This window comes from Agelaius phoeniceus, chromosome 3, assembly GCF_051311805.1.
Source record: "Agelaius phoeniceus isolate bAgePho1 chromosome 3, bAgePho1.hap1, whole genome shotgun sequence".
In the NCBI taxonomy this organism is placed as follows: Eukaryota; Metazoa; Chordata; class Aves; order Passeriformes; family Icteridae; genus Agelaius; species Agelaius phoeniceus.
Genome location: NC_135267.1, coordinates 45,913,681 through 45,929,192, shown reverse-complemented (window position 1 = coordinate 45,929,192; position 15,512 = coordinate 45,913,681). Strand labels below are relative to the sequence as shown.

The window sequence follows — 15,512 nt, the reverse complement described above, 5'->3', positions numbered from 1 at the left end:
TGAGTATTTGAGTTGCTGAGATAAATCATGTCCATTTACCATCAACTACTGTACACATCTGCCAAGTAATGTTGTTTGGGTTTTTTTAAGGAAAAGAGTGAAAATGTAAATTAAAAGGAATACTCTGTTATATAGAGCCTCAACATCTATTAGCAATGGAGTTTGTGTCTTATGGCATAAATTGCAGCACAAATTCTTCTAGTTACTCAATAAGGCTGCATAACACATCAGGAGGAGAGTGTTGCTCAGGCCAGGAAGCTGATGTGTGATACTGTGGGGGAAAATTCACCCTGCTCAGATGTTTCTGGAGGGAGAGTACTCATGATGAGGAAAGTGGCCTTTTCAACAGCTCAGAAAAATATCATGGGGCAATGGAAGGCACTTCTCTAATCTAGGGGCTCCCTGCCTGCCAGGTGTCAACACCCAGTGGGAATCTCTAAAGTGCAGGTTGCCAGCAGGGTTCTGTGAAGGCTGGGATCTCACAGAGGTTTCCAAAGGCTCTGCCAGTAGTGATACTGGGGCTGCGTGACAGGAGGGCTGGTCTTGTAGGGAGAATGGTGAGAAAAAGGAGGAGGAAGCCCTGTGGCCATGTTTTGTGAAGACAAAAAAAAGGCAAATAGGAAAGACATAGATATGAAGAAGCTGGAGGAGGAAGTCAGTGACACAGGCATAGAAATGTCAGTGACAAACCTGAGCCTAAATGTAAGGGGGAAATTGCAAAAAATACCTGTGTGCTGCAAAACCTGGAGCTAGACCTGCTTCATGCCTGTGTGTTAGACAAGCATAGGGGAGTGCAAGTCTCCAAAATAGGTCTTGAAGTGCAAAATTTGGTTTATTGCCAGGAATCTGAAAAGCAAGGTATTTAGCTCCTACATAGTGTGAAAATTGCAATGGAGAGGACAGGAACCATCATAGCAATGGTTTGCAGTTGTCTGTGATGTTGGCACATTTGAACCTGAGTCAGGTCCAAGTGACTCACACATAACAGAGAACTGTCCATGAAAAACCTTGGGTGTGCTCATCAGTCATCAAGCCTGTATCCTTGTGGGATACTGGGCCTGATGGATGTCTGCAGCTGAGGATGCTTCTGATTAATTTTGGTAATTGCAGCCAGAATGCTTTGCTTTATTACCTTCACTCCTTCCTACTGGCTGCCAGGCATTTTGAACCTAACAAACTGCCTGTCCTGTTGTCTTCCCCTGTCTCCTTCCTCTCAATCCTCTGGTCTTGGTGTGTTTGAGGAGCACCATGAGTCCAATTGTACCTGGGCTAAGTGGCCCAGGATTTTACAGAAAATAATATTGTGAGCTGACACAGATGACTCATTATCAAGCCATGGTTTCCCTCTTCTGACTCTACTGACTTTGAATGGTTGTGTTTCCCTTCACTGCTTATTCATTCTCAGCAAGGACCTCTCCTGGGGACAGCTGTCTGTACAGAAAGCTGATAATGGAGTTACACTTTGTGACAAAAAAAAAAGGGAATTTTGGCTAAAAAAATTTTTTTTTTCAAGGGTTGAATTAAAAAAGTTTCTGTTTTGCTGATGTTTGTTTTGTGTCTGGTCTTCCTGGGCAGAGACAGTTCTACCTGAGGACTACCTGGCCGACGCTCCAAGCAGGAAGCAGTACAGCGCGGATCCTGCCGACGCTGCCCTGGGCTCCACGGGCTCCATGTACACCGTGCGCCAGAGTCCTGCAGACGGACACCCTGCTGGAGGCTCCTCTTCCTCCTGCAGCCATCGTCCTGCCCACATGGCTTCAGGGGGGCCCTCAGCTACTGGGCTGAGGCATCACACCTCCAGCCCAACCAGGAATGGGCCCTATCTTGAAGGAAACCACCAAAGAAGTGGTAATGTACCACCTTCCATTTAGCAATGTGTGCTGCCATGCTGCTGCTGTGCTGCAGTCTTAACTCATTCCCAAATTCCCAAGAAAATTAGTAAGGTGGTTCTGTGATGGAATCCATCCAGACCACTCCTGCTTCCATTTAGAAGGGGAAATAATAACCTGTGTAAACACAAAATCAGTCTGTTCCCCATTAAGTAAAAAGGTGGAAGTTTTCTAATGCTGTTGTTATGTAAACATATGCATTACGTATAATTGTGTGGCAATCACACCTGTTATTATCAGCATTAAAGACATTAATATATAAGGCATTCCTCCCAAAAACTTATACTGCCTACAGGCAGGTTCCTGTTATTTGTGTGACACCAGCTGTGTACAAGAGGTGATGCAGAGCAAACCCAAATATTAGTGCCTACCTCAAAGCATTTACCCAGAGGTTTTGCTTCCTAGCTCTGTGCCCATCCTGCCCCTTTAATTATGTATCAAGCCAGATTTTGCTTGAAAAAGACTCCTCAACAAAACATATGTTTTTAAAAATCATTCAGCTTATTGCTTAAGGCTCTTTTACTCTTCAGGAAGCAAAGTCACAAGAAGTTTATCTGCAAATTCAAGAAATACGATGGAAACCACTGCATTTGATGATTCTTCTTCCCTTTCTTTGTATTTTTGTTCAGTTACCATTTGCTGGGGCAGTTGCTCTACTCATCCACTACAGTTCCTAGTGGCCATATTTTTTTTTCCTCTTGAAATTCCCCAAGTTCATCAGAAGGGTTAGCTATTGCTGAACTTCAGTTAACTTTGTTTGCATTTTCCAAATTCTCAGTCAACAGGTCTTTATCAGTAGTGATGCCAACAGTGTCTTCACCCCTTACTAATTATTCAAACTTCATGTATGCATTTTTCATTCTGATGACAGATATAACAAAGGGGTTGAATGTCTCAGCCATTTTAAAGTCATTAATTTTTTCCCTTCCTCATTTATTAATGGAATCTACTGCCACTCTAGTACTATTTTTTAAAAATCTTGATATATTTGCAGAAGATTACTGGTTCCCCTAGCCCCTTTGTCTACCATTATCTCATTACACTGTCTTTTTGCCCTTGCATTTCCCTTGGAAGCTTCCATTGACTCTGCATATTCTTGCTTGGAAGCCATTCCAGAGCCTCTTTCTAGTATCCTTTGCTTAATCTTTACTTAATTCTTTCACATTCCTCACTCTCCAACATCTGTATTAATTCTTTTTCCTGAACTTTTTAACTTTTTAACTTTTTAAACTATTTAATATTTTAGGACATTATTCTTCCAAAATATGTATTACAAGTATTTCCCCCTGTATTTATTTGTTTATCTAAGTTTGCCATCTTAGATATTCAATACCCACCCAAAACTATCACTGACTTTGCTATTATTTATACACAATTGCTTCCCTGGTTTAGCCCTATGTTAGTCTTTTATAGAGACCACTGATAAGTGTTTGGTTCTCATAATTATCTCATTCTTTACTTACAGAGTCAACTTTACTCAAAGCAAAGTGGATAGTACAGAAATACTCTGCAAACAGCTTGTAAAAGTTTGTCACTAGGAACTGGTGGGAACTGGTGTCCTTAGTTACAAAGAAAAGGAAATGAAAAGCCATTTTCTTTCAGATCTTGTTCAGTGCCTTTCAGAGTGGCATAATCAGGTGTTGAGAGAACAAGGGGCTCACTTTGCAGAGGATTCCTTTACCCCTCTCCCACCACTTCCTTAGAGCCTCATTGTCTCTTTGTAGCACAAATGAAGAGCCAGGGCAGGTCAGAGCCAAGGTCTGTCTAGCCACACATCTTGTCTCCAGCAGGAAGCAGCAGCGTGCCCCAAGGAAAGGGACAAATGCAGAGATGGTGGTGCATCCCTCTCTGCCTTCAGGAATTTGTGGCTCAAAGACTTTCTCAGCCAGAGATGGTAGATTCATGCATAGTAACCCTTCACAGATTTTTTTTTCTGGATCACTTGGTGGCTTACTGAATACTTCGTGAATTTTCAGAATACACAGAACTTCTGTGCCTAAGAATGTGTTGTGTGGAGAAAACCCTTGCTATCAGGGGACAGAAATTATGTTCAAGGGACTGAAGCTTAAAATCAGAGCTTCTTAAGCTTATTCAGCTGCATTGCTTTCCCTTTTTGTTTTAGACTTTGAATGTCACTGTTTCCCAGTCTTGGCCAATGTTTGTGAAACCTCCACATAGTGTCAAGCAGGAAGTTAAAATTCAGGAGACACCTTCATCTCTCTTTTCGTGACTTCCACAAAATCTGCAGTCTTTACAAAATAGAAGACTGAAATAGGGCTCATGTTTTTTTCCAGAACTAGATCAACAAAAAAGTCATCCAGTGGTCATGCAATAGGCTTTACAGGTTCCTGCATTTCTCTGGCTTAAAACCATTAAAAGCACTTTGAGGAGCAAAGAGGGAGAGATTGGTTTTGAACCAGGCATCCATGACATGAGTGCCTCTGAAGCAGTCACAAGTGACTTGAAACTGCTATTTATACTACCTGGAACAGAACTCATCCCAAAACAGCTTAGTAATTTTTATGTGACAATCATTTGACACTTGTATAGCCTAGCTCCTCTGAGGTCTCTAGGTCATTTGGCCAACTCAACACTAAAGGCTTCCTAAAACAGAAATGCATGCAGTGACCATCATTAAAATGGTTTTGGATTAATTTATGTTGTTGGGGTTTTCCTAATTCTTAGGAATTTATTAGTCCTGATATCACCCATTATAGATTAGGGTCTACCATGGGTGATAGCGTAGAGGTAGGGTGTAGGGTTTGCCTACATACAAACCCATACAGGGTTTGCTGCCAAGGTCCCTAACAATCTGTGCATGTGTTTTTCTTCTTTCTAGGCATAATTTATATGTTGCTGAATCATAAGTAAGCAAAGATGAGTAAGTGGAGCATGTCAGTCTCTGTTCTTATCCTCTTCAGTTTGTATACTTATGAGGCAGAGACCGTCTCATTAAAAAGAGGAAGAATTTATCTCTGAAACCTCAAACCAATCCTGTTTATTTATGGATAGTTTTGAAAAATAGCTTGCCTTATTTATCATGGTGGGCAAATATCATGGAAAAAGCCATAATCATAAAACATATCTCAGTGCATAGCAGAACATGTCTTTCAAGTGGAATGGATGAGATTAAACCTCAAAGCTCTCATTAATGCGATCAGAAGCTTGATGCCTAATTCTCCTTGATTATGCAAAAAAATTCTGAAAAAAATATGTAAAAAAAATCTCATTTCAGAAAGCCAGTTGGGGCTGCAAAGAGATAAACATGCACTTTCCTGTCATCATTTGCCAAACTGAAGCTTTTAAATTGGGGAAGGAATGGTCAAGGACATCATAAACCTTTCCAAGCCTGCTTACATAACAGACAAAGCCTTTATCCCAAGTATGAAGAATTGCGTATTCAACCACAATATAATAACCTTAACCTCGCCCTGTAGCTTGTTATTTTTATGGAGATTTTATTATCCAGTATTAGCAGTTAATTATTATCACCTGAGGGTCTTTGTTAAAGGGGCAGTCCTGCTTATTAGTACACATATTTTCTGAAAACATCTGGGGACATGGTAGTTGAAATTTCTCTTTTTCCAGAATAATGCTGCAAGCAGCTCACTGGGGGCAGAGCCAGCACTGCCCCAAGGCAAAGGAGCTGCTGATGGCATTGTGAGCTTCAGCACTGTATTCAGCAAATACATCCTGCCTGCTAATTTTTGAGGACATTTCAGTCTGAAAGTTTCAGTGCTTCCAGCGAGCTGCCTTTTTGTTTCACCTACAAAAGAGAGGCAAAGCAAGAAAAGCCCGGATAAATATTTAATATCCGCGTCTCATGCAGGTGGATGCTGGCTGCTCCTGCGGCGGGCGAGGAGCACCTGGGGTGCTGCACCCCCGCACGGTGCTGCCAGCGGGAGCGGCTGCCACCCCGCTGGGACAGGGACTCTGTCCCCAGCTGCCACCCCGCTGGGACAGGGACTCTGCTGGGACGCCTTGCAAGGCGGAGGACACCAGGCAGGTGGTGCCCGACGTGTCCTGCCAGTGCCGGCCAGTGCAAACAGATGTGCTGAGCCTGATCTTCTTTGCAGAGCTCTCTGCTGATTGTGGCTTGTCAACACCCTACCCTGCCCTGTCCCAAATATCCTGTAGTTGTGTTCTCCCAGTCCCCTGCTTGTCTGTGCATCTCTTCTTCTCCTGCTTGGTGTGCCCTAGATTTTTAGAAAAGTATTTTAAAGCCTTCCTCCTTTCCTTGTTTGTAGTGGAGGGTGGTTTGTTTTTTAAAATAATTCCCATTCCTCTGCACCTTTGAGGGTCTGCTACTTCTGCTTAGTTTCAGTAGATCTGCTACTCCTTATTATCTGCTCCAGTGCAATCAGAGAGAACCTTTTAAAATTTCATTCCCACCCCCTTCCCCTGAGGCAAAGAAATCATTTAGGCCTGCAGCAATATTAAAGTTCATCTGTCACTCCCTTTCCACTCTTATCTATCAATGACTGTATTCCCTCTGGGCTCTGTTTGTTTGCCAAGAACATATTTAGGGAGTCTGTTATTTGTCTTTCCTTCTTTTACAGGTTTAACTCCATTTTAGCATTTTATTTCCTTGTCATGCCTCTGCAGCCATTTGGCTGTTGGCTCTGTCTCCATTCTCCTTCTCAGGAGGGTCCAGAGGTTAGAGATGAGTGGCAGAGAAAAGTATGGGGTGGAAACTCAGACTGAGCCAGGCCACCTCTTTCCCTCAGCTTCCCTCAGCTTTTGCCACTGACCTGGTAGTTCCAGCTGTTTCTGTGTAGGCAATGGTCTTGACTGGGATGCCTGGAGATGTTCCCTTGCAAAGGAACCTCTTCACTGTCCTTCCCCAATAATGTTTGAGGCAGGAGGGGAAAGTGCTTCCCTCTGATTACCTAAATTTCCATATCTCATTCCATTAATTTGACAAATTTTTGCCACCTGTCAAAAACAGGAAATTGGATTTGACCTAGATTATGATCTCTAAAAATAATTATTGGTCGCAAGCACTCCCATCTCTTTGTAATCTGAGTATTCATTATCATCTTGATTAATTCTGATGACAGGATGGCATAGGATACCCAGGAGACATGAGACTTCCTCATTTATCTAATTCTTAGGTTAAGTGTGAATACCTTCAGATATGAAAAGAATGTATAGCACTTGCCCTGCCGCCATCAAACACTTTTGTGCTTCATATGATCTTTCACCAAAGTGATGCTATTGAAAGAAACCCCAGGCCTTTGTGTAGACATGAGATGATCTATTTTCTTTTGTAAATTGAGAAATTACACTCAGATGGGTAAACTACAAAATTAAAAAGCCAAATAAATTAATCAGCAAAATAAATTATAAAATATATGGAAAACCAGATTGTTTCCAGACTCATCAGCTAAAACCTGACATTTTGCTGCAAACTGGGGGGATCTCAGTTTTATTAATAACATTTAAAGGTAGCTCCTTTCACACAAGTAAATTAACACACAATTCATGAAAAAGCAGCAAAGAATCCAAAACTTGATACTAGGTAGGTACATAAAGTATTTTAAGAATTAGTATTGACACATAATGCTTGTTTGTATATTATCATATTATACTATCCCTCAGGCATGGTTTTGAAAGGGTTATCTTCACCTGCTAGGGTCTGGAAGAGTTCTAGCCATGCAGTCTCTTTAGAAAGGTCATTTATATATTTGTCTTTCAGAAATCACATTTATGCTATTGATTGCTAGATTGCAAAGGACTGAATAGATTCCCCCTGTCATTTCAACCTTTTCTTCTCATCCCCCTTCCTTTTATTACAGATGCTTCCAATACCTGTGAAGGCTCCCAGCTGCACTTGGGGCTCTCTGCTCCCCTTTGCCCTTTCCTGGGCAGGTTGCAGGCAGGAATCAGGGGGCTGCAGGTTGCCCTTTCTGTTCCTGGTGTAAATCCCAGGCTAAGTCCTCTGGGCTTTCCTTACATTTATACCAATTAAAGGGAAAAAATATTCTCCTCAGCAGTGGCACATTTCCCCTGACCATGTTGTGGCAGTAGCCGAGAAACTTCTGCAGTCTTTTGTTCACAGCCAAACCTTTCTCTCCTCTCTCTATTTTCTGACTAATTTGCAAAAGCCTGGTCTTTTTCCTGACCTTTGGTTTGAGGTGATGCAGTGCCCAATGCCTCCACACATCAGCTCTCATCCAAACCATTGACTGACCATGAAGGGGAGAAATACCCCTGTGTCTCCAAGACAAATCTCAGTTCTCCCACTTGTCCCTGACAGAGTTCCTCATTGTTACTGATGATTCAGGGGTTAGCCAAGACTACCCTGTTCATTGTTTTGCACTCTCTGTCTTCATTGTTTCATGCCAAAGGCTCCAGATGGTGTCTGTACCGTTGTGTATTGCATTTATTCTGTGAGCAGAGCCCAGGGTCACCTGAGTCCATACAAACACCGGTCCTTGCTGTCTAATTAAAAGGACCTGCGGCTGTTCCTTGTCCTTTGTATCCAGAACAGTGACTTAGCAAATGAGAGTGCAATTATCATGATATTTACATCTCATCTCATTATGAAAACCATCGACCAGATTTGCACATTCATAGCACTGCTGCTTTCTGGAGTTCATTCTGAGTAACTGCAAATACATCTCGTTACATTATACTGTAAGATGAGCATGGTGGCAAGGGAAAAAGGACAAATATGCACATAAACCCATTATTGGGTGTATATGGGCAGAGTCTCAGCTAATACAAATCACCAGAGCTCTATTGAAGTCAATGGAATGACAATCTACACAAGTCCCAAACCCACATTTACTCACATGCATTAGGATTGTGTTTGGAGTCATGCATGGAGATTCTCACACGTCTCATCTGTCTTTGTAAGCTCAGTGTTTCTCTGGAGAGCTCATCCTTTCTCTCCTCAGCAGTTGGGATTGCCTCTTGGCTACTTGGGGCATTTCCAGGCTCTAGTTTAGGTGTCTGTGATCTCCCTCTACACACACTCTTCTGTTTGATTTCTGGTATTCTGCAGTGTGTACTTGCTTTCCATTTGCACTTCTCGTATTAAAAACCGGGCTTTGACAGAAAGAGATGAGCAGATGTGAGCAAGTAACATTTAATGCATCTGTGTGCTGCTGCCTGCTAATGCAAAGTTTGCTTGGTGTGGATATAAACAAATGGAAACAGCTTTCCTATAGCCTAGCATAATATAGTTCTTGTTGTAAAAAGCAGGATAAGAGGGGGTACAAATTATATTCAGGTGGAGATTGAGATTTATAATTCTGCAGAGACTAAGAATAAAAACATAAATGCACTTTCATTTCAATGTGCCTTTATTCACTTGATTTAAAGCTACAGCAAGCTGAAGTCACCTTAAATCATTGAGGGGTCATACCATTAAAAAGTCACATGTGCAATGTTCATCTTCACATGTTTTAGTAACTTCCCAAATTGGCATTCACTGGGGACCATCAGCTCTGTGAGAGTCTAAGATTAGGAAGATACGGACTGAAACCTTCGGCTAAGCTCTAAAAGAAGTATGAATATCTGAATGCAAATTAAAAACCCTGTTTGCTAAATCCTGATTTTATCCTCTAGCCTTCACATTCAATGGCAAACTCCTTTGTTTAGTGCTGAAGAACTTTTCTCTCCAGGTGTGAGTGTAGTGTCTTCTTGAGCCAAGATCCCTGCTGCTGCAGATCAGACAGCAGGGGCAGCTTGGTTTAAGAGCCTGGCAGCTGGCACATTTTTCCTTCTCCTGCAGGGACCTAAGGGTTTCATGTTTTTTAAACACTATTCACCAGCTGGGACCATGTCTTCCAATAAGCAATCAGATTGGAAACTCCTGCAAGTCCCCTTTTTCCCCTATGCCACCATCTCAGGCCAGTACTTGCACTCAGAGATCCAATGTCCAGGGCTGCAGTGAGGCTGCCAAAGCCCTGCACACTCACAATCCCAAACTGAGAAAAGCTCTGGGTGCCATTGTAATGCAGTGTTGTGGGCTTTTTGTACCGTAGCCTCAAGTCCTTCACCTGAACAACAAGATGCAGCTCGGCCATCAAGCAAGAATCCTTTGACCTGGACGGTGGAGGATGTGGTGTGGTTTGTGAAGGATGCAGACCCTCAAGCTTTAGGCCCTCATGTGGAGCTCTTCAGAAAACACGTATGTAGGAGGCTACCCTTACCACCTCTAGCTAATATAAGTCGCAAGAGACAGCCAGCACATGTCATACACAGCCCCTCAACTGCCTTGGGCTTCCTCAACCAGGTTGAATGCAGGGCCTGGCCAGGAGTTCGGCACCTCTGGAGGGTTTGAGCAGAAAAAATTTCACTTATCCCTTGAGATGGTGGTTAAACACCAGGATGGGCTAGATCATTGTGGGTCCCTTCCAACTGAAACAGTTCTGTTCTATTCTATTCTATTCTATTCTATTCTATTCTATTCTATTCTATTCTATTCTATTCTATTCTATTCCGTTCCGTTCCATTCCATTCCATTCCACTCTATTTTGTGCTATATTGTGCTACTGCATTCATTTATACTTCAATGGGGAAACCATAACAGTGTCTTTAGAAAATGCTCACTGTTTATTCCCAGCTACTCCAGCATAAACTGTTTCTATGCCAAGCCTTAGAGAAAGCACTGAGGATCTGGTGCTCATTTTTCATTGTCAGATTGGCACAAAAAAGCCTCGTTTCAATGACAATTTTTTTCTCAGGATATATATGATTCTTCTCTGAAGAGCATTTTTTATGTGTCTCTAGATATTTAGCAGGAGAAACCCAAACCAGCCAATATTTTAATCTTTTTCCCCTCAGTATTATGTAACTACATAACTAAATGTAACATACCTGCTGACTCTCTAGAGGATATGATAGTTGCTTTTGTGAGGCTAACCTCCAGTGATGGAAATTTTATTATTCTTAATTAGTAAAGGGGAAACTTGTCTGATCTGGAGTTTCTTTTTCTGCTGCTGTGTATGGACTTGACACCAATGTATCTATTAGCATTTTTTGCTTTCCCCATCTCTCCTTAATCAATTCAGTCTGGCTATGAAAAATGGAATCTACCCTAGAAGTGACTTGTTTGTGTTTGGCTGGGGGTCATAAGTTTTCATGTAAGTGCCTGGACCTAGGTCTAAATGAGAATTGCTCTCCAGCCCTTAGTGCTGACCAGCACCCCCAGTGCTGCAGAAACAACAAGAGGGCTTGATCATTCCTTGACCCCATGCCAGCAAAGACAAGTGGAGCTGTGGAGCTGCAGATGAGAGCTGAGGAATGAGAGCTGAGGGAGGTAAATGCACTTCCAGCTACACTCTGCCTTCAGAGTTTCCAGATACAGGAGAGGAGGTGGCTGAGGAGCAGCTGAAAATGAAGATGACCACAGGACCTGGTGTCTGCTCACCCTAGGAAGGTATTGGGGCCATCTGCCATTCTGTAGACAGGTTTGTGGGATGAGAACAACAGCAGGCACGGCAGTGTAGGGCCAAAGCTGCAGGTACAGGTTAGGTGCTGGCCTGCCTTTCCTGCCTTCTGCCTTATAAGCTGATAATGAAAGCATGGCCTATATTGGTCCTGTGGGCAACCAGGCAGATAAATAAGCCACCTTCAGATTTGAAGGACCTTGTAATAAAATGAGTTTCTGACAATATCAGAAGGGGCTGTGCATCAAGAGAAAATCTTCATGCAAGAGAGTGAGAATTTACACCGTCTGAGGCATACAGGTATATCCCAAAGGGAAAACCCCCAACTTTTTAAGCTTTTATTGTAAATATGGAGAGTGCAAAAGCACTAATTTTGTCGAGTTCCCATTTGTAGCAAAGTGTGCTTTTATGCAGCAGCAGGGCCTGGGAACGCTCCAGGCAGTCATGGGCCAGCTGCACTGGAGAATGCCATGATACTGCAGCTGCTCTGTGACCAAAGAGATCAAGCTAAATTGCCACTAAAGACTGTCCCTGTCATCCTTTGTTGCACACCCAGCACCCATGGGCTCTACTTATCATTGGTTTCCTTGTAAAATATGCCATAGGTGTGAGAACCTGGGTATGATTGCCACACAACTCAATTCAATTACACTTTTGAGTTATATATATCCCTGCAATTTTTCAGCCTTCAAACCTCATCTGGATTAGCACAAAGACCCCAGGGGTGAGTGACAAGTGATTAGTCCATTAACCTCAGCCATATCTTCCTGTATGTTCAATCTTTCCATGGAGCAGGTGCATAATTTACTTAGAAGCACTTACTGTCATTGACAAGGCCCAGCTATCGCCCGAAATAGTTGCTTTGGCAATCAGCTCATGTGAGCTGGGAGAGAGAGGCTGCTGGGACCAGCAGGAAGAAAACAGCTGCAGAATGTATCCTGAACGTGGGCAGTGTGCTTCCCTACTGCTCTACCAGGCCTTTTGATTGTTGACATCAGTCCTCAGAGCCGGCTCTTCCAGCCTGAAGCCCACATCCTTCACTGCCCCAAAAGGTGCTGCAGGATGGGAGCTGGCTCTGTCTGCTCTTCCCACCAGGAACAGAAGCTTTGCTTCTTGCCAAGACACCTGAGGAGCTCTGTCACAGGTAGCTCCTAAGAGTGCCCACCAAAGACTGAGAAATTTCCTGCACATTCCATCAGCTGTTCCCTGCTCTGTCAGCAGGTCTGTGTGCCAAGGACAGCCGAGCTCATCACTGATGGAGCTTTTGGTCTCACGGAAAGGAGCCGCTGCCCTGGCCAGGGACCTTGCAGCAGCACCGTGTGAGATCCCATGGAGACTCCATCCGCAGGAAAGACTTGGCAGAAAGATAGGGGGAAAGGAAATGGAGGAGGGGAAAGGTGGTGGCCTTGATAGCACTGAATGTTACCAGTTCCAGACCTCAAAATCTGCTGGGGCTAATGTACATGTGGGAACCACGTTATCAAAGTCTTCTTTCTTAAAATTATTTTTAAAAGGGCTGACACAGTAGTACTGTAAAGAACTCAAGCCAAGAATCTGCACATGGAAATGGCTAATATGAGCTATTTAATTGGATATGAATGCTCCCTCTGGCATACTATTGTCATGGAGTTTAATCTTGACCCCTACACAGTAATAATAATGGAAATAATAAAATGCTGAACTCAACATTTAGAAGCAGCTGCCTCCACACCTGACCCTTGACAGTGTTTTTACCCTATGGCACCACAGTTAAAGGAGTTCTTATTTTATTTCTTATGCAAATTGTAATTATATGTAACACTTATTCTCACTTTACATTAGCTTCCTTAAAATAATGGCAAGGAGAGCGGGGAGGTGGAGAGAGTTTCTATTATGGATAGAGTGGGGGTTGCAAAATGAGGAGCATTAATTGATTGAGTTAATCAGAAAGTGACCTTAACTGTTCATCAGATAAATCACCTAGTGAATGGAATAATAATGATCAGGGCAAATTAGGATCCATAGCATTGCTTAATAAGTAGGCAATGGATCACAGTGGAAAGATCTGGCCATCAAAACCATAGAACACAGTGTAGACAGCGTTGGTGTGTGTGTATCTGTGTATGTGTTTGCACACACACATAGCACTTGTGATGTTTTAGCTCTGACACTTCAAGTATGTAAATGTGCTGGAAGCTGTGGGAATAGGTAGTATTTTTTGGCAGATCCACTGATAGACTCAGGAAAAAACAGACAGGCTTTGGGTCCAAGGAAGAACAGTACAGCAGAAAGCATCTGTGGTCTACAGCCCATAGTAAAGGAGAGTCTGTTTCACTGTGGGTTCAGGCTTCTTTTGCAGTAGTACTTTGTAATTTCAAAAGGTTTTCAAGCCAAAAGTTCTGGGATAAACAGCTGAGCTTGGTGGCAATTTATTCCATTTGCATGAGGGTTAAATTAAAATCTAGCAAATTTAATAATAAATGCAATTAAATAAGCAAGTTATTACTGTATTGAATCTGAGAAAAAAACCCCATATATATATATATATATATATATATATATATATATGCACATGCACATATCCCATATACTTGCATCACTGAGTATAAGTGTACTAAGGATATGTGAAACCTACAAATAGCTGGGAACAAAGCTGAAACTGAGATCCAGAGGTCTTCTCTTAGCAGTTTAATAGGGCTACATCCTTTGCTGTCTCCATCATTCATACCTTTCTCTCAAGGCTGACTGGCTTTTCTCAGAATTGTACTTAGAGCAACACTGGTTTTTAAAAAATTCTACTTTTAATTGCAAAATAAATTGAAAACCTAAACTAATCTTATAGTTCCTTGAAGAATAAAAAGTAGTATTTAATTAAACCTTCCTTTATGGCTTTCTCCTATCACATCTCAGATTTCAATTTTTTAAATGAAATTTCAAAATGCATGACATTTCAGGTAGCTCTACCCTAAATGACACGCTGTTTCTAATTCACCTTGTTTAATGTGTCAGCACAGCACTTAAAGGGGGGTTAACACATCTTGATTCTCTTCCTCTCTTTTGAAACCAGGAAATTGATGGCAATGCTTTGTTACTGCTGAAAAGTGACATGATCATGAAATACCTGGGGCTGAAATTGGGACCAGCACTGAAACTGTGTTACCACATTGATAAGCTCAAGCAAGCCAAGTTCTAATAATTTCTTGAACAACAGAATCTGAGCTAAATCTAGATGGAAGACTAAAGGTAACGTTGCCTTACAGAAATGCATTCATTTGCAGATTGCTTTTCCTTCTTTTTTATCAAAGACTTAGTCTTTTTTAACATTTGTGCGTTGTCACCTTTTTTTAATCCAGTGGGATCCTTTTGGGCTGCTTTGTGTTAATAATTTGCCAAAAAGTATATAATTACAATAATTATTTTGTATCATTAATATTATTATGATTATAGTAAGTCCTATTTTTGTAACCAGAAGTGGGAAATCAAAACCAAACACAGCTACAGCATATGCATAGGACTGCTAGAAGGCAAACCAAGAGTCCCTCACTTGCCGCCTCTGAAGAGTAATCGCTCACCTGCATTGCCTGGGCACCAGCTCCACTCTCCATGCTCTACCCTAAAAAGGGCTGGAAAAGTGCAGCCTTTGGTCACCTGTCGTCTGATGGAAAGTGCCCCGTGTCTTGCACTATCCGGAAAACTTGAATTAGTCACTTAAACAACTGAAAAACAAACAAACAAGATCAAGGAAAAGGAGGGGAGAAAAAATAATAAGAAGAAATAATTTTGAAAAAGAGGGAGGGGAAGGCTTTTCCCCCAGCTGAAGAACTTTATCCCGCTAGAGGGAGCAGCCCTAGCAGACTTGTGGCTGAGCTCTGTGCTGCGGTGCTCTGCAGCTTTGACCGTCATGACTCCTATCGAGCCCGTCCGTAAATACCGCCCAGGAATCGGGGCTCCCAGCAGGATGCTCCCGCCGCCGTTCACAGATAATTCATCCTAGAGGAGCCCGAACGCAGGGAAAGTTTGTGGCAGGATGTTTCCCGTCACGCCGAAGGGGGGTGGGAGGGAGGATGGAAGGATGGATGGATGGATGGATGGATGGATGGATGGATGGATGGATGGATGGATGGATGGACGGACGGCTCCCACGGTGTCTGGCGCGCACAGCTGTCAGCTCCGCTCCCTGAGCCGCCTGTCTGCCGCACACTCCGTGCCACTCCAGGCGAAATCTGAATTCCTGTGCTTGGTT

General features: G+C 42.6%; 1 protein-coding gene across 1 annotated transcript in view; it reads left to right on the top strand.

The window, feature by feature from the left end:
• Positions 1–15,269, top strand: part of SCML4 (Scm polycomb group protein like 4) — a 65,855-nt gene extending 50,586 nt beyond the window's left edge. Inside the window, exons 6-8 of the mRNA XM_054630638.2 lie at positions 1,576–1,848; positions 9,884–10,029; positions 14,337–15,269. Coding sequence (XP_054486613.2) covers positions 1,576–1,848; positions 9,884–10,029; positions 14,337–14,462 — 545 coding nt within the window. The 3' untranslated portion in view covers positions 14,463–15,269. The remainder of the gene's footprint in view (positions 1–1,575; positions 1,849–9,883; positions 10,030–14,336) is intronic.
• The last annotated feature ends 243 nt before the right edge of the window (positions 15,270–15,512 follow it).